Below are 18,781 nucleotides of genomic sequence, written 5' to 3' on the forward strand. Positions count from 1 at the left end.
ATTATGTGAAAAATATTTTAATTTCTGAAGTGTATTTTCCCCAGATATGCTTTGGGAATTACTTTCTTTCAGCACTTTAAAGATACTATTCTGTTTTATTTTGGCTTCCATTATTTCCATAGAAAATTGGCTCTTTTGATAATGACGTGTCCTTTTTTCCCCTCTGTGGCAGTATTTAAGGTTTTGTCTTTGGTGTAAGCAGTTGACTCTGAGGTATCTGGGTGGGTGTGTGGTGTGTGTGTGTGTGTGTGTTTGTGTGTGTGTATTGTGTATATGTTAAAATCAGGAATTTGTTAATTTAAGAGTAAATTTCAGTTCTCTGGTGAAATTTTTTTGAACATTTTTTAAAAAAAGATTTTACTTATTTATTTGACAAAGAGAGACGGAGAGAGAGGGAACACAAGCAGGGGGAGTGGGAGTGGGAGAAGTAGACTTCCCGTTGAACAAGGAGCCCCATGTGGGACTTGATCCCAGGACCCTGGGATCATGACCTGAGCTGAAGGCAGATGCTTAATGACTGAGCCACCTAGGTGCCCCATTCTTGAACATTTTGATTGTTGCTTTAAACTCCCTGTTATAATTTCACTGGCTCAATAACTGTGAGGCTGTTTCTATTGATTTTTTTCTTCTTTTCTTTATTTACATTTGATTGTTATTTCCTGTTAGGCTGGTTAACTTTTTTGTTTACTTGTTTGCTTGTTTCTTTAGTATTCAGTTTTAGGTAAGAAAAATTCTTAAGCTTTGCTATTCAGTATGGTCACTCATGGCTATTGAGGTTTAAATTTAAATTAAAATTAAATAAATTTTTAAAAATTTCATTTCCTCAGTCACATTAGCCACAGCTCAAGAGCTCAGTAGCTGCATGTGACCAGCCCTGTCACTGCAGAAAATTCTGTTGGTCAGTGCTGTGTTAGTGACTCTGGATGGTAAAATCTTCCTTCAGAGATAGTTCTTTTTTATTCTGGAAACCAGGTAGAGTAGGTAGCTCATGTTATTCCAAGTGAGGCTGTCTATTTCAGTTTGCCCTTGTTCCTAGGGTATAGCCCTTTATAGTTTCATTTGAAAAGCCCGGACTATTCACCCAGGCCCCTCTTCCTTGGCAGGTTCTGAATTCCAGGTACTGTTTTCCCAGCCCAGTGGAATAACTGTAGGCTAAATTTAGGGCACTGTTTTCTGTTCCCCCTTCTCCCCATATCTCACTGTCAATTGGTGATTACCTCAAGGAAATGTAAGGTCAACTTTAATAAATCTTCTCTTTGCTCTGGGATTTTGGTCCCTCAAGTCCTAGCTGTCTTGTCTGCTCTCTGGTGACTTCACACAACCTTTTTTTTTTTTTTTTTTTTAATAGTAGACTTTATTTCTTAGAGCTATTTTAGGTTTACAGCAAAATTGAGCAGAAAACACAGGGTTCCCATAGCCTACTTTCACATACATACAACCTTTCCCATTATGAACACTCCTGCACCCTCAGGCACATCAGTAAATTTATTACAATTGATGAACCTACACAGACACATAACTTTCACCCCAAAAGCCATTATACACAGCTGTTCTGTGTGTGTGTGTGTGTGTGTGTGTGTGTGTGTGTTCAGCCAATTTTTGTAGTTGTTTTCCCTGGGGATATTAATCTGATAGTAGCTAAGTAGTACACTTCCATTTTCTTTTGTTAGCTAGAATATAACTCAGTATAGTTGAAAACGTCTTAATGATTTCTGGCAGTTCTTTGGAATTTTTATTTGTTGGTGTTGATGGTTCTGGTAGTTAGGTATGTAGGGGAAAATAAGTATGTGTGGATGTTTCATATTTTCATATTCCTTAAATTCTATTGTTCCGGTATAGACATTGCTTAATGTAGTTGGCCGTCTTGTAGGTTATGAAATATCTGAGAATTTAAAATGTATAGTAAAATGGAATGTATTTGGGGGAAGCATTGTGTCTAATTGAATATTTTGTGTTCATTGTACTTCTTTAAGGAGTGATTTCTGTTTATAAAATACTCTGTCAGGGGCTGTATGAAGTATAAAACCAAGCGAGAGGTAGCTCCTGGTATTAAAGACCTTATGTTCTTCTTAATAGAGAAGATAAGACACGTATTAACAGGACTGCCTGTAGAAGGCACATTTTATTTCTTATGAGATTTAAAGGTTAAACCCAAGTTTCTGTTTTGGCACCACCATTTATTGGCCCTGTGACCTTGGGGAAATCACTCAAGCAGTCAATTTTAGATGCTTTTGGAGGGAAGGGATATTATGTGCCAAGTACTTTACTTGGTTTTATTATAACAATAATCTGGAAAGGCAAGTATATCCCTCATTTGCAAATGAATGAGTTGAACTGGCAGTAACATTTGTAACTTGCCTAAGGCCTGGAGTTTTGTTAAGTAACTACCAGAGCTGGGATTTGAATTCTGTTCTCTGTTACTACTACAAAGTCTGCAGTTACTTGATTATACTAGCACATAGCAATCTATTCTGAGAAGTATTGATACTATTCCTTGAAAAAACTGACGATAATATGTTTTCTAATACATGCTTTTAAAAATAAAGTGTAAGATAACATCACTCCTGTAGTATTTCTGCTGAAAGTAGTGTAAACTTTGTGAGGAAGCATTAAATAAACAAATTGAGGGACATTCTAGAAAATAACTGGCCTGTATTCAAAAATGATAGTATCATGAAAACCACAAAAATGTTGAGGAACTATTTCAGATAAATGAAACTAAAGAGACATGGGTCTGGGATTTTTTTTTTTATTTTGTTTGATATAAAGGAAGGCATTATTGGGATAGTTGGCAAAATCTGAGTAGTAGTATTGTATCAGTATTAATTTCCTGATTTTTATAAATACATTGTAGCTATGTAAGAGACTGTCCTTCTTTTTAAGGAGTACACAATGTAGTATTTAGAGGTAAAGGGGTACAGTGTCTGCAACTTAACTCTTAGATAATTCAGGAAAATTGTATTTGTGTGTGTGTATATAAGAGCGGATACTACAGTCGTGGGAAAATGTTAACATTTGGGGAATCTGATTGAAGAATTCTTTGCATTATTTTGCAACTTTTCTATGAGTCAAAAGTATGTCAACGTCCAAGGGGAAAAAAAGCATGAAAAAATGGTAATATTCAGTAGTTCACCCCTCATCCATGGTCTTGCTTTTCACTGTTTCTGTGGCCTGGCAGGAAATGATCCTACTCCTGACTTAGTGTCAGAGGGTCAATACATTACAATGCCTGCATCCCTCTCCTCACTTCATCACATCACATGGGCATTTTATCATCTCACATCATCACAAGAAGAAGGGTGAGTATGGTACAATAAGATACTGAGAGAGAGAAAGAGACTGTATTGACTTAACTTTTATTACAGTATATTGTTATAATTATTCTATTATTATTGTTAATCTCTTACTGTGTCCAATTTATAAATTAAGCTTTATCATAGGTATGTATGTATAGGCAAAAACAGGTATATATGTAAATATACTGTGTGTGTGTGTGTGTTTAGGGTTTGGTACTATCCATGGTTTCAGGCATCCACTGAGGGTCTTAGAATATAATCCTCATGGGTAAGGGGGAAGTACTTTATTTGTCTAACTGTTAAAAGATTACTGGCCTTTAAGAGGTGGTATGCTCCAGGGGCACCTAGGTGGCTCAGCTGATCAAGCGTCCAGCTATTGATTTTGGCTCAGGTCATAATCTCAGGACTGTGAGATCTAGCCCCAAGTGGGGAGTTTGCTTGAGATTCTCTCCCTTTCCTTCTGCCCCACCCCTCATTCATGTACCTGCCCCCTGCTCATACACAGCCCCCTCCTGTGTGCACTCTCTCTCTCAAAAATAAATAAATCTTAAAAAAAAAAAAAGAAAGAAATGGTATGTTCCAAAGTGCCACCAGATTGTGTAAGATCTGATGAATCAATGCCTAACCTTCTACTTGTTTATTAAAGTGTAGGAATCTAGTTTTATGATTAAATAATATATTTGCAGTAGTTCATAAAATAAAGATGATTTATGTGGTGTTGAGGAGCTTGGACTCTCACTCAGACTCAAGGTTTGTTACAAGGCCTACCACCCACAGAGACCTTGAAAAGTTGCTTCTGTGCTTGGGGTCCCTCATCTCTAAAATGGGATAATACGGGCGCCTGGGTGGCTCAGTGGGTTAAGCCGCTGCCTTCGGCTCAGGTCATGATCTCAGGGTCCTGGGATCGAGCCCCGCATCGGGCTCTCTGCTCAGCAGGGAGCCTGCTTCCTCCTCTCTCTCTACCTGCCTCTCTGCCTGCTTGTGATCTCTCTGTCAAATAAATAAATAAAATCTTTAAAAAAATAAAATAAAATGGGATAATACAATACCTACCTCAGAGGGTTTTATTAGGATTTAATGAGGTAATGAGCAGAATACATGTAGCATAGACTGACTCCTGATAAAAGTTCAATAAACATTTTTGTTATTTTCAGTAATTCTTATGAAGTTATAAAATTGAATTATTTGGGGCCCCTGGGTGGCTCAGTTGGTTAAATGTCTGCTTTCTGCTTGGCTCATGACCCCAGGATACTGGGATTGAGCCCCGAGTTGGGCTCCCTGCTCAGTGGGGAGCCTGCTTCTCCCTCTTTGCTCCCCCTGTTTGTACTCACACGCTCTCTGTCAGATAAATGAATAAAATCTTTTAAAAAATTGATTCATTTATTGCAATTATTTTTTTGGTCTAATTTAAGTACACCGTATAGATTACATTATGATTATGATTATGATTATATTATGATTATATTATATTATAATTATGATAAGATTATGAGCTTCTATTGGCACTTACTGATGATGCATTATAATTTTAAATATATCTCATAGTTAAATTTAGAAAATCTTGGATTGTGTTTTACTTTTCTCCTAATTACCTGTAGAATAGGGACAACAACATTTATTTTGTTACCTCATAGAATAAAATATTTGAACAGGTTGTAAAATAAAATGCAATACAAATGTAAGATATTAATAATATAGTTTGTATATATAGATAGTTACATACTGATTTTTATATCCAGTAGCATATAACCAAACATATTAAGAACAGACACTCAAACTCAGTTATGTTTTCCTTTAGTTTTTACAGATATTTTTCATATTCCCCTCCCAATTCAGCTCCTTTGCTTCTCTCTCTTGATATATGTTAATAGTATTTTCTCTTCCATATCATGAGGCTTCTCGGTTATCTTGCAACTAGTCTTGGTAGATAAAACATGAAAGATGTACTGTCTGTAAAAGGATTATGTTTCTGAACTCTGCCTATCTTTCCAAAATACCAGCTGTTGATCAGTCATAGATATGCAAATTATTGATGTATCCATCTTTTTGGACATTGGACCCTAAGCCCACTTGGCATATTGGTGATGAATATTAAGTGTTTGCTGTCTCCTATCTTCTACCTCTCAGGTTTCACATTTAATGGGTTTTGAAGTTACTGTTATTGCTGTTCTTGGTACTGGATGCTTTGATCTGGATCATTGTCCTGCGTACTTAAAAGATTAAGTGGCCTTGCAATAAGGATATTTTTAATTGTGATCTTTTTAGCCCACGACTTAAGCTACATTTGAATGAGTATCTATTCTAAGAGTGTGTACTATGATTACACTTCAACATGTTATTGAATAGTTTGCTGTTCCAGTCATAAAAACAGACATTGTGATTGTCTAGTATTCTGTAGTGATGTTATTTGCCTATAGCAACAAACTTTTTTATCATGTTAAAAACATTCATAACTCAAAAAAAGAAAAATATTTCTAAAAGTGGTTGATTGCCTCTTTGGAAATTTATTTGCTTTTCTCAGAGCATTGAGGGTTTTTGTTGGTTGTTTTTAAAAAGCACCATACTGCAGCACTTTGAAACAAGTGCTGCTCAAGCTGGAAATCAACTCACTAGTATATTTTAATAGTCATCCTTCTGTTAAAGTTTCAGTTGTAGAAATGTTCTTTGATAGTTTCATAAATTTTAGTAGAGTTATGACTCGGAGGGATCGTTAGAGGTCTCCAGTGTAAGTCCCTGTTGTGCTTACAAGAACCTCTCTCAGTCTTCCCTACAGACAGGGAGGCTCTGAGATGCACTTCAGTGCTGTCTTTCCAGAGCTGATGTATTCCCACCTCAGAGACTCTCAGTAGAAGATTGTTACCTGTAATAAAAGGCACTTAATACCGATTATATGGTCTAATTTGGTGGTAACATTAGAAACGTGAAATTCCTATAAAGGCCAGGTGACTGACAATTTTTTTTACATGAGTTTTCTTTTTGTATATTATGAGGTGCTTCTTTTAGAAACGAACATTGTGAGGGGCGCCTGCTTGGTTCAGTCGGTTGAGCCTCCACCACTTGATTTCAGTTCAAGTCATGATCAGGGTGCTGAGGTTGGGCCCCACCTTGGGCTCCTGAACTCAGAGCAGGGTTTGCTTGAGATTCTCTTCCTCTCCCTCTGCTCCTTCCCTTGCACGCATGCTCTTTCCCTCTCTTAAATAAATAAATAAATAAATAAATAAATAAAATCTTAAAAAAAAAAAAAGTGTCACGGAGATGTATACTTTTCCCTCTCCCCTTGCGAGGTTGATTCCTCAGACTTAATTGCCAGTAAAACTTGAGTGTGTATCTTTTCCTAGATTGATTGGGTTTGTACAAACGCACATTTATTTACTGATGCTTGCCTTTTATAACAACTTTAGGTCTTTGCTGTCTTTTGCTAGGTACAGGGTTTTGACATGTACGAATTTATTGAGTTCGTGATGTTGAATTGGTACTTAACGAGTAGATGGTCAGATCCAGTGTTGAGCTCATTTCCTAATTGTTTCTGTAAAAGGTATTGCAGTCATCTTTGGGAACACAGTATCTGCCAAAGTAAGAGCCTTATTTTAACTAAGATGCATCTAGCAGATGACTGTGTATTTAATGCAAAAGATTATTTATGGTTAAGATGAGTAAATGCTTAAAGATCAGGAAAAGGAGTAAAATGTCAACGAAGTTCTTTTATATAAGTGTATTTATATTTCACATTTCCTGGTTAGTCTTAAAATCAAAGGTGATATGTTTAAAGAGAAAAGAAGAACACTTTCAATGATAAGTATAGCATCTGAGTGGGAGAACTTCCAGTAAGCCAAAGTGTGATAGGAATTATTTATGTTAAAGTGTAGTAGTTAAAAGTGTGGATTCTGAAGTCATTAAACATGGCTTTGAACCCCAGCTGTACCTCGCACTAACTCTGTGACCCTCGGGCAAATTACTTATCCTAGTGTTTGTTTATCTATGAAAAGGATTAGCAGGGCTATCAAATGGGTTAATACTTACAAAGCACTTAGAGCATTGCCTGGTTCATAGTGTTCTTTATAGAACTGTTTGATGTCATTGGTGTTATTATATATTTGCTAAAGGAATTCTACAGAATGAAAAGTTAGTTTAAAAAAATGGCAGCAAGGTCTTTTTTTTTTTTTTTTTTTAATTGTCCTGGAAAGCTAAAGACCAGTTAATGAAAAAAGCATATAACAGATGTTTTTTCATGTTATGTAACTATTAGAAAACATAGATCAGTAAGTATTTTCCTATTCTGTGGGAAATAAAACTAGAGCATAACTTTAATTGAATTGCTAAAATGACTTTGGTGTTAATTTCCAGTTTTCCTATTTGACTTTCTGTTTCTTTTAGTCATAAGGTTTTATAATTTGAGGGTGTATGATATTGAGAAAGGCTTTTGGAATCAGGCATTTGAAATCTTTAGTTCTGTCACTTTCTGGGTAACTTGGGGCAGTCTATCAGTTGTCTGTTGCTGTGTGGCAACTCTAGACTTAGTTGCTTCAAAAACAATGATTTATTATTTCTCATGATGCTGTGGGCCGGCTGCACTCAACTGAGGGCTTCTTCTGTTTTACGTGGAACATTTTGTTTACCAACATTTTTTATCTTAGAGCAGAAGAACAATGCAGAAATCTGTTTTTCAGAACACTTCTTTAAATGAGATAATGCATCAAAAGTTATTTCCATGATGCCTGGCCCATTGTTAGAGCTTAGTAAATGGTGGTTGTTCTCACACCCCGCCCCCCCAGTAGTCAAAACATTTCAGCTATCCCTAATGCAAAGTGGCTGGCATGTAAAAGTCTCTGTTGATACCTGCTTGGTTCATGTATTTGATGTAACAAAAATATTCTTAGTTTTCAAATTAATGAATGTATGCTAATAGCTCCCTTCAGTTGATCAGTTCTTTGAACAAATAATGATCGAGTGCCTACTATGTGCCAGGCATTTTTCTCAGTGCTGGGAGTATAGCATTGAGAGAATTAAGTAGAGTTCCTATCCTTGGGGCAGTTGGCTGGCTGAATCAGTAGAGCAAGCAGCTCTTGTCTCAGGGTCAAGGGTTTGAACCCCACATTGGGTATAGACATTAATTAAAAAACAAACCAACTTCTGCCCTCATGGAATTTATATTCTAGTGGGGAAGGGAAAATAGACAATAAGCAAACATATAGTTGGTGACAAGTGCTACGGAGAACTATAAAGCAGGATAAAGGAGGGGAGGCAAGTTTGTGTGTTGGCAGGGGCTTACTTTTCTATTTAATGTGGTCAGTGAGGGCCTTTCTAGTAAGATGGTCCTTGAGCAGAAACACAAAGTAAGAGTAGAGAGGTTAAGTTGTACTATTCCTTCTGCTTGGAATATTTGCCTAGATAAGTACAAAGGTTTTTTTCTGTTTGTTTGTTTTGTGTTGTTTTTGTTTTAAAGATTTTCATTTATTCATTTGACAGAGACACAGTGAGAGAGGGAACACAAGCAGGGGGAGTGGGAGAGAGAGAAGCAGGCTCCCCACTGAGCAGGGAGCCCGACGTGGGGCTCGATTCCAGGACTCTGGGATCACAACCGGAGCTGAAGGTAGACGCCCAACGACTGAGCCACCCAGGTGCCCCGGCACAAAGGTTTTGAGGCAAAACTGTGGTTAGAAACAGTAAGGAGGCTAGTGTGGGTGGATCAGAGCAAGCCAGTAGGACAGTGATAGGAAATATTAGATGAAGCTAAGACCTGATTCATGTGTGACCTTGTAGGCCATTGTAAGGAATTGGCTTTACTATGAGATAGGAAGCTGTTGGGGGATTTTGAAGAGAAGAATGATGTGTCCAACTTGTGTTTTAAATGGATCACTCAGGCTGCAAAGTTGAGAATAGATAGTAGAGGACAATGGCAGAAACAAGAACAATTGGAAGCTTTTGCAATTATCCAGATGAGAGGTGACGGTGGCTTGGATTGGGGTGGTAGCAGTAAAGGTGGAGCAAAATGGTCAGATTCTGGATCTATTTTGAAGATGGAGGATCTGGTGATAGATGTGGGAAGTTAGAGAAAGAGGAGAGTCAGATTTGATTTGTGCATGTTATGAGCCTGAGAAACTAAGGATAGAGTTGTCATTTCCTGAGATGGAGAAGGAGTGGATTGGGAAAATTAGGGGTTCTTTTTGAACGTGTTTAGTTTGTGATATCTAATAGACACTCAAGAAGGGATGTTGAATAGACAGATAACTAGGTCTGGAGGTAAAGAGAGAGGTCTGGGTTGGAGGTACACATTTGAGATTCTTAAGAATAGACATGCTATTTAAAACTCTGTGATTGGGGCGCCTGGGTGGCTCAGTGGGTTAAGCCGCTGCCTTCGGCTCAGGTCATGATCTCAGGGTCCTGGGATCGAGTCCCGCATCAGGCTCTCTGCTCAGCAGGGAGCCTGCTTCCTCCCCTCTCTCTGCCTGCCTCTCCGTCTACTTGTGATCTCTCTCTGTCAAATAAATAAATAAAATCTTAAAAAAAAAAAAAAAACAAAACTCTGTGATTGGATGAGATCACCTAATGGAAGTGAATATAGATAGAGAAGATGGATATCTGAAGACTGAGCCTCCAGAATTTAAATGTTGTGGAAAAGAGATGGAGCTAGAAAGGAATCTGAGAAGGGAGTGCTAGTGAGGTAAGGGGGAAAGCATAGAGTGGTGTTGTGGAAGACAAATGCAGACAGTGTTTAAAGCAGGAAAGCATGCGTAATCAGCTGTGTCAGATGCTGCAAGTCCAGTAAATCGAGGATGTGGCAATGCCATAGCTGATGTTGACCTTGACCAGAGCTATTTTGGTGGAATGGTGGGGTAATGGAAGCCTGGTTAGAGTAAATTCAATACAGGGCAGAATTTGAGGCAACCTTTCTAAACAGTGTTTTCAAGGACGGCATAAGGGGGAGAAAAGAAAGGGGTGATGTCTGGACAGTGTATAAACAAGATGATTCTAGAGAAAGATGGAGAGAGGGCTGGGTGGAGAGAGAGTGAGAGTGGGAAATTGGTGGAGTGGTAATACTTCAGTAAGTGAGCCTGGATGCCTTAGATAGAAGCACTGACAGATGCAAGTGGGCTAGTAGATGTGGTGATGAGAAGGTGGAAGTTTCTTTCAAATTCTGTCTATTTTTTTCAGTAAAGTAGGATGCAAGGACCACAGTCCGGAATGAGGTTGGGGAGGAGGTGGTGGCTTGAGAAGAGAGGAGGTGTGAATTCGGACAGTGGGAAGATGAATAAATTAGGGAATGTATATACTGTTTTACTTCTTACGCTCATGCTTTTATAGGTAGAAGTGTAAGATTTGTCCTTTATATAATCTTTGGAAAACATAGGGTTGATAGGACCCCATGTTTTAGAAAATGAAAATACGAAGGCTTAGGTGAATTACTTGCTGTTGGAGGGAGAGCTAGGTGCCTACTCTTGAGTGTTAAACATACAGCTCTCTTTAGATGATTTTCATTGCTTGAAATCAGCGCCCCCTTACCAGACTCCAGAATTTGTCTTCCCAGAGCTTTTGAGCCTAGAGCCGTAGATTTTAATACCAGCATAACATGATGTTCTCATGAAACTTACCTGAAGGGAATTGCACCTGTGGACCACGCTCTTGTATGATGGTTCACCAGCGTATAGGTGGGAGGTTCTTTTAGTGCCTGAGGCGTCTGAAAAGGGATAGCACAGGATGAACTCCGTCAGAAAGACAGCAGCATTGAACAAAGTCGAAAAATCAGTATTTCTTTTAACACTGATACTCTCCATTCCCTTTTGGATTTCTCTTCTGTCAAAGGCATTTTCATCCTGTCTGTCTGAGGCAGTGCTTGCTTGCCTTAGGTGTGCGGCCTCTCTGCTCTGACCTCCTTCTGCCAGGAGTATATCTTGCTCTGCAGCATGGTGAGCTGATAGATGGCCTCTCTCCCGTCACTTCATAGTTTTCATAGTGGCCAAAAGAAGAGGAAGAAATTCCAATGTCCATCACTTGATGAGTGGCTGAGTAGATCTGGAATATCCGTGCGGTGGGATACTGTGCAGAAGGAAAGGGGGGTGACGTGCTGGCATGTGCTACAGTCTGAGAAACATGCAAGTGAAGGAGCCAGTTACAAAACCCCACTTTCTACTGTTCCATTTGTATGAAGTGTCCAGAACAGGCAGCTCTAATGACACTGAAAGTAGATTTGTGGTGGCCCAGGATGGAGGAGCTTGGGAGGACTGGAGAGTAAATGCTAATGGATATAGGGCTTTCTTTTTTGGGATGATAAAACTGTTCTAAAATTGATTGTGGGCTTGGTTGCACAATTCTGTGACTATACTAAAAAACTTTGAATCATATCATTGTTTAATAAAACTGTTATTTTAAAAAATGCCTTCTTCATCTTCTACTTCAGAAAAGACTGTTGTCATTTTAGTATTTTTATCTTTATTGAGTTTACCAATTATTTACCTTTTCCAAGTTTGTGGTGCATTTCTCTAGCATTTTTTAAATGTCAAAAGCAGAGAGAATCCTGTAGATAAATACTTGGTATAGAGGTATCATCAAGAGAAGTATGGATGACTGTACCTCTCAGTCTTAGTGAGTGATGCTACCTGCCAGAACCATCAGCTTCTGGCCCTTAGCTTGGCATTTCAGAAATTATTTCATTAGTGTTCTAGAATTGACCAGACATGGGTGGTTCTGCCACTAGACTTACCAGGAGCTGAAGTGTTGTTAGCATTATGCTAATTGATTAAGTTTAATGAGAAGTAAAGTTGTTAGGCAGAGTAGATATTCACACTGGCCTGACCATTATAATATCTTTATGTTAAAAAGAAAACTCACTCTCTGTAAGTTAGGAATATGATCAACATTTTCTTGGTGTCCATGAAATCATCATATGAGTTTATAGTTTAATGGCATTTGCAGTGATGACCCAAGGCATCTCTTTTATAGGAATGTAATTGTTAGGCACGCCTGGGTGGCTCAGTTGTTAAGCGACTGCCTTCGACTCAGGTCATGATCCCAGGGTCCTGGGATCCCCAGCTCTGCGGGGAGCTTCTTCGCCCTCTCCCACTCCCTCTGCTTGTATTCCCTCTCTCACTGTGTCTCTCCCTGTTGAAAAACTAAATAAAATCGTTAAAAAAAAAGAATGTTAGGGCACCTGTGTGGCTTAGTTGGTTGAGTGTCTGACTCTTGATTTTGGCCCAGGTCTTGATCTCAAGGTTGTGAGATTGATCCCCACATATGGTTCCCTGCTCAGCAGGGAGTCTGCTCGAGATTCTCTCTTTCCCTCTCCGTCTGCTCTCCCCACTAAAAAAAAAAAGTAATTGTTCCTAGATCTAGACATATTGAGTTCCTGAAGTGAGATATCCTTTTTCCTGGGTTTCTTCTGCCTGTAATTGAATTTTCAACTTACAAAAGTAAATAAAGATGAGGTAAAGCAAATAAAATGTTCCACTAATAGTCATCTTCTTTTCTGAATGACAGTATTTCACTCTGTTCTTATTTAAAGCATCGACTGCCAACGTTCACTTCTACTCTGGCCAAAGTCCCCAGAGATCAGTTTAGAGAGTTAAAAATTTTTTTGTTTTCATCTTACCCACTTTAACTCTATATTTTATATTAATGTTTCAAGGTTTCAGAAGAGTAGAAAGGATTTATTCTTAATGAATATTGATAAATTTGATTAAAAGCACATCACAAAAAATAATAAAAAGAAACATAGCATTTTAGATATAGATTGCCTTTTTTACCATATGGCCTAATTTTTTTAGTTTGTGGGTTTGACACTTCTAAGTGTGAGTCTTTATTTATAGAGTGGTAAACAAGAGGTTTTGTTAGACTCTCCATTCGGTAGACATGTTTAATGTGTGCCTTGCCTAGTCTCTGAAAGTACAAATGATGTCTGTTCCCTGTTCTGTCCTTAGCACTGCCACATTATAGGTGCTCAGAAGGAAGTTAGGAAAGATGAAAAAAGAAGTGGAACAATTTCCTTTAGCAGTAGGACAGAAGTTTTTTTTTTTTTTTTTTTTTTAAAGAATGGTCCACAGATTAGAATCACTGTTACGATCATTTTTATCCAAGAGGATAGTTAGCCCAGGGGAAGAATTTGAGAGCCAATTAAAATATAACCAGAAAACTAAGCTTTCTTTATTACCGACAGATGGATATATTACTTTTTCATGCATAATTTAATTTTTAAGTTTATTATGAGACTGGCTGATAGAGCTCAGGCATCTCTGGCAACTTCATCTAGATTGTGAATGCTTGACGGTATCATTTCCCAACCTTTTACATTGATCTGCATAGAAAATGGTAATATCTGTGGTGTGCTAGGGTAGACTGGAGAGAGTTGGGGCACATTTAAATGGGACTTGGTGAGGAAATTTGTTGCGTTTTCTGTATGATATATGTGTATTTGAAAATAAAATACAAAAGTTTTGGGGAGGATAGTTGTGGCAGGCACAGAATTGTGTCACTCAGCTGCCCCTTCACAAGGCCCTCCCGTGGGGAGCTCAGTTGACCGAGAGTCTCCAGCTGTTGCTCCTTGAGATATGCGTCCCGGCATTTCTAGCCAGTGACCAAACACAGTAGGGGTACTAGAGCTGGACTCTTCTTGCTTGATGGGGAGCTCCTCCAGCAGGTGATTTTTTTCCTTAGGGCCTCTGTCTCCTAACGGTGCTGTAGTGAGAGGTTTTCTCTCTGCCTCTCCCTTTCCTTTTCTTCTTTGCGCATGTCAGAACTGCTCCGGATGTGAGGGCTTGAGGGCTGTCTTCACCTGGTCCTGCCTCCTCTCCCTACCTTCCCCAAGACGCTTCTTGCACATCGAATCTGCTTTTTTAAAAAAATTTATTTTATTTTTTCACTGTTCCAAGGTTCATTGATTATGCACCACACTCAGTGCTCCATGCAGTACCTGCCCTCCTTAAAACTCACCACCAGGCTCAACCAACCCCACACCTCCCTCCCCTCCAAAATCCTGAGTTTGTTTCTCAGAGTCCACGGTCTCTCATGGTTTGTCTTCCCCTCCTATTTCCCCCAACTCACTTCTTCTCTCCTTCTCCCAATGTCCTCCGTGTTATTCCTTATGTTTTACAAGTAAGTGAAACCATATGATACTTAACTCTCTCTGCTTGACTTATTTCACTCAGCATAATCTCCTCCAGTCCTGTCCATGTCGATACAAAAGTTGCATATTCATCCTTTTTGATGGAGGCGTAATATTCCATTGTATATATGGACCATATCTTCTTTATCCATTTGTCTGTTGAAGGGTATCTTGGCTCTCTCCACAGTTTGGCAACTGTGGCCATTGTTGCTATAAACATTGGGGTACAGATTGCCCTTTTTTTCCCACTACATCTGTATCTTTAGGGTAAATACCCAGTAGTGCAATTGTAGGGTCAGAGAGTAGCTCTATTTTTAATTTCTTAAGGAATCTCCACACTGTTTTCTTTCTTTTTTTTTTTTTTAAAGATTTTTTTTTATTTATTTGACAGAGAGATCACAAGTAGGCAGAGAGGCAGTCAGAGAGAGGAGGAAGCAGGCTCCCTGCCGAGCAGAGAGCCCGATGCGGGGCTCGATCCCAGGACTCTGAGATCATGACCCGAGCCGAAGGCAGCGGCTTAACCCACTGAGCCACCCAGGCGCCCCTCCACACTGTTTTCTAAAGTGGCTGCACCAGCTTGCATTCCCACCAACATTTTAAGAGGGTTCCCCTTTCACCGTATCCTCTCCAACACTTGTTTACTGTATTAATTTTGTCCATTCTAACTGGTGTAAGGTGGTATCTCAGAAGAATGAAACTTGACCATTCTCTTACACCATACACAAAGATAAACTCAAAATGGTTAAAAGACCCCAATGTGAGGCAGGAATCCATCAGAATCCTAGAGGAGAACTCAGACAGCAACCTCTTCGACATTGGCCACAGCAACTTCTTTCAAGACATGTCTCCAAAGGCAAAGGAAGCAAAAGCGAAAATGAACTTTTGGGACTTCATCAAGATCAAAAGCTTCTGCACAGCAAAGGAAATAGTCAACAAAACAAAGAGGCAAGTCACAGAATGGGAGAAGATATTCGCAAATGACACTACAGACAAAGGGCTGATATCCAAGATATATAAAGAACTCCTCAAACTCAACACTCAAAAAACAGATAATCACGTCAAAAAATAGGCAGAAGATATGAACAGACAACTCTCCAAAGAGGACATACAAGTGGCCAACAGACACCTGAAAAATGCTCATCATCATTAGCCATCAGGGACCACAGGATCTAAAGGAATGAAAGGAATGTGCATGTGAATGGTATCGAATCTGCTTTTTTAAGACCCTAGCTGATGCAGTAAAATACACAATGAATTTGTGTAAAACTTGCAGTTAAAATTCTTTCATATTTTAGAATGAGAAATTTGAGTTTGCTTCCTTGAGTATAACTTTTGTATCTCCAGTTTTATGCTTGAAGTGGCTTTATGCAGTCCCTGGTCAAGATTTTGAAAAGATGTCTCCACATTCTTGTCACCATCTTTAAATGGCAGCAAATGGCAGAAGGAATTCATTGTTCTTTGTCTATTTGACAGAAACTCCTTTCTCATTGTTAATCAGGTATCAAATAATTCCAGTTTCTTTAAGTTGTCTATCCTAGGCACTATCATTCTGTTACTTTTCTTTCATTGCCAAAGATGACGTTGAAGTTTCCAGTAGTCAATTTCAAACCTCATAACTTTTCATAGTGAATATTTCAAAATTATCATAAAACTCTTACACGGCTGGATCTGTTAGTCTTAATGATTCTTCAGAATTCAAATTAGTACATGATTAAACATCACTAGCGAATCCCTTTTTACTTCATATTTTTGAAACTGTCTTTTTGCTTTGAATCCTTTTTATATGGTTAATACATACTGTTTATTAACTCTTGTGGCCATTTCTCTTTCTTTCTGCCTAGACTTCTTTTCCTCAAGGCTTAGTTCCAATCCATATTTCAAAAACTCTGATGCTTTCCTTTGTGTGACCCAACCTCTGTAGGAATGATTTATTTGAGAAATGTTTACTGAGTGCATATTCTCTGCTAGCTTCTATGTATACCATAGTGAACAAAAAAGGAAAAGATGGTCTCTGTCTTCTTTCGTACACTGTTATGAATATGTAAGAATGATAACTCAGTGTAAGTTGTTTTTTCCCCTCTTTCTACGCAATTTAGCAGTTGGTTCTATCAATATAATTCACATGTATACATCTATACTAACACCAAGTGTTTTGTCAAAAGAATATAACTATATTCTAAAGGTCTTTTATGCCTCAAAGCACACATTTGATTTTAACAAATGCTTGTGGATTAAGAGGCTGTTGAACTTTAAGTATTAATTATGGCAGAGATGTCCAGGGGAGGACTCACTGGACAGATCCTAAATCAGTGGTAACAACAACAAAACAAAACAAACAAACAAGACCCCACCTTATTTATTATTCCTTTAACTTACTCTGATCAGAAGAGCTATAGGGAGAAGATGGAGCAATCTTCCGATTGGTCTAACCACTTGAGCCTAGGGCTTTGGTTCTCAACTTTGGCTGTGTATTGGAACCACCCTGGGAGCTTTACAAAAATAAATTCCCAAGTCTCTCCCCCAGAGTTTCTGATTTAATTGGTATGGAGTGTGGCCAGGACCACGTGATTATAATGTGCAGCCAAGATTGAGAACCACTGCTTTTGGAGATAATGACAATCAGCAGTCTCAGTTAAAGAAATTAGCAGAAGCCTTATTTTGTCTAACTGTATACAATATGTATACTGAGAGAACCTTGGAACAGTGCCATCCTGGTACTGATGAGGACCCATAGCTCGTTGAGGGAGTTGTAACTGGTCAAGTTGGGAAAATCAGAGTATCAAAGTAGGTAATTACAGTAATGGATTATAACTCATTGGCTAAAATAGGATTCTGTTCATTTATACTCATATAGGCAAATAAATGAAGAAATTGAAAATTTGATAAGGAATGGCTTACACATATATTCTCAAATTGAAATCCTACAAAATATTTAATTACAGAGGGAAAAGGAAGAACTCAGTAGTGGAAATATCTAGCAAAAAAAAATCTAGCAGATAATCATGTTAAATAATCAAAGTGAACATTATCAGTACTGCAACAAATCAAAATTGAATGCCACCTGACCACATCATGAGAAGAAAGCATCTGTCTTTGGTCATACTCCTCCCAAAAGATTTATAACCTGGACCTAATTATGAGGAAACAGCAGGCAAACCCACACTGAGAGACATTCTACAAAGAACTGGCCTGTAACAGCTTGTTCCAAGGTCACAGAAATCAAGGAAAGACTTGAGGAACTTACTCTAAAAGATATGACAAGTAAACGTGATGCATGGTTTTGAATTGGATCCTTTTGACATGAAGGACATTCATTATTAGTATAATTGGCCAAACTTGGGAGTCTGAGGCTTAGATGGTAGAGATGTATCAGTGTTCATTTCCTGATTTTGATTATTATATTGTGGTTATGTGGGGGAATATCCTTGTTTGTAGGAGATACAAAGTGTACAGTTACTTGGCAAATTACTCTCCAGTGGTTCATGAAAAAACCCATTCATTGTATTGATCTTACAACTTCTCTTAAATTTGAGACTGTTTAGGGTATCTATGATTTTATGACTCACTTTGGAATTACATAGCTGTATGTGAGGCCTCTCAGAATCTCAATTTTCTCATGGAAAGTTATGTGAAGTAGCACAATTTATCTGGGCATGATATTTTTCATGGAATACATTTTCCAAGTAATTGGAGCTCTTCAAGTGCTAAAAAGCTTTCTGACTGTTTTGATGCCTTGTATTTTTCTGCCCTTTAAAGCAGAATGCATTGCACTTGGTCTTGTGTCTCTTGATGACTAACAGTCCCGTTTTTGTGAATATTTATTATTGTTTTCTGAAGTAATACCCAGGTCTACATCCACTTTTAGCCTTTGGGCTTGTTTTGTTTGCTCTTATCAATGTCTGGTTTTCAGTTCTGTTGATGTCAATTGTGCGTGTATTTTATAGTTTGCCAGTTCTCTTTCTCGTGTATTATTTCTAATCTGTTATAGTCTCAAAACCAAGATCTGTGCTTTTTCCTTTTTTTAATATGTTAATAAAATTCTCTGTAAGGTTAAGTATAGAGATTTTATCCTAGCAATGGTTGTACTCATTGTACCCTTGTAAGCTTAATTCAACATTATGTCTAGGCTTCAAGAAATTTTGAAAAGTGGAGTTACTATAAATAGAAGATGACTACTCTGTCATTTTACTAACTTTTCTTAGAATGCCAATGAAATAGGATAATTTTAAAGGAAAAATCATTTTTTTTTTTTAAATTTCAGAGCTCCAGAGATTATATTGGGGTTGCCATTTTGTGAAGCCATAGACATGTGGTCATTGGGATGTGTGATTGCAGAGTTATTCCTTGGATGGCCGCTCTACCCAGGAGCCTTGGAGTATGACCAGGTAACAAA

General features: G+C 38.3%; 1 protein-coding gene across 6 annotated transcripts in view; it reads left to right on the forward strand.

Moving 5' to 3' along the window:
- The window catches only part of HIPK3 (homeodomain interacting protein kinase 3), a 96,770-nt gene that overhangs the window by 51,365 nt on the left and 26,624 nt on the right, over positions 1 to 18,781 (forward strand). For all 6 annotated transcript variants that reach the window (XM_047690830.1, XM_047690831.1, XM_047690832.1 and 3 more), the window contains one exon: positions 18,650 to 18,773. In XM_047690830.1, the coding sequence (XP_047546786.1) occupies positions 18,650 to 18,773 (124 nt within the window). The remainder of the gene's footprint in view (positions 1 to 18,649; positions 18,774 to 18,781) is intronic.

This window comes from Lutra lutra, chromosome 10 (assembly GCF_902655055.1).
Source record: "Lutra lutra chromosome 10, mLutLut1.2, whole genome shotgun sequence".
NCBI classification, from domain to species: domain Eukaryota; kingdom Metazoa; phylum Chordata; class Mammalia; order Carnivora; family Mustelidae; genus Lutra; species Lutra lutra.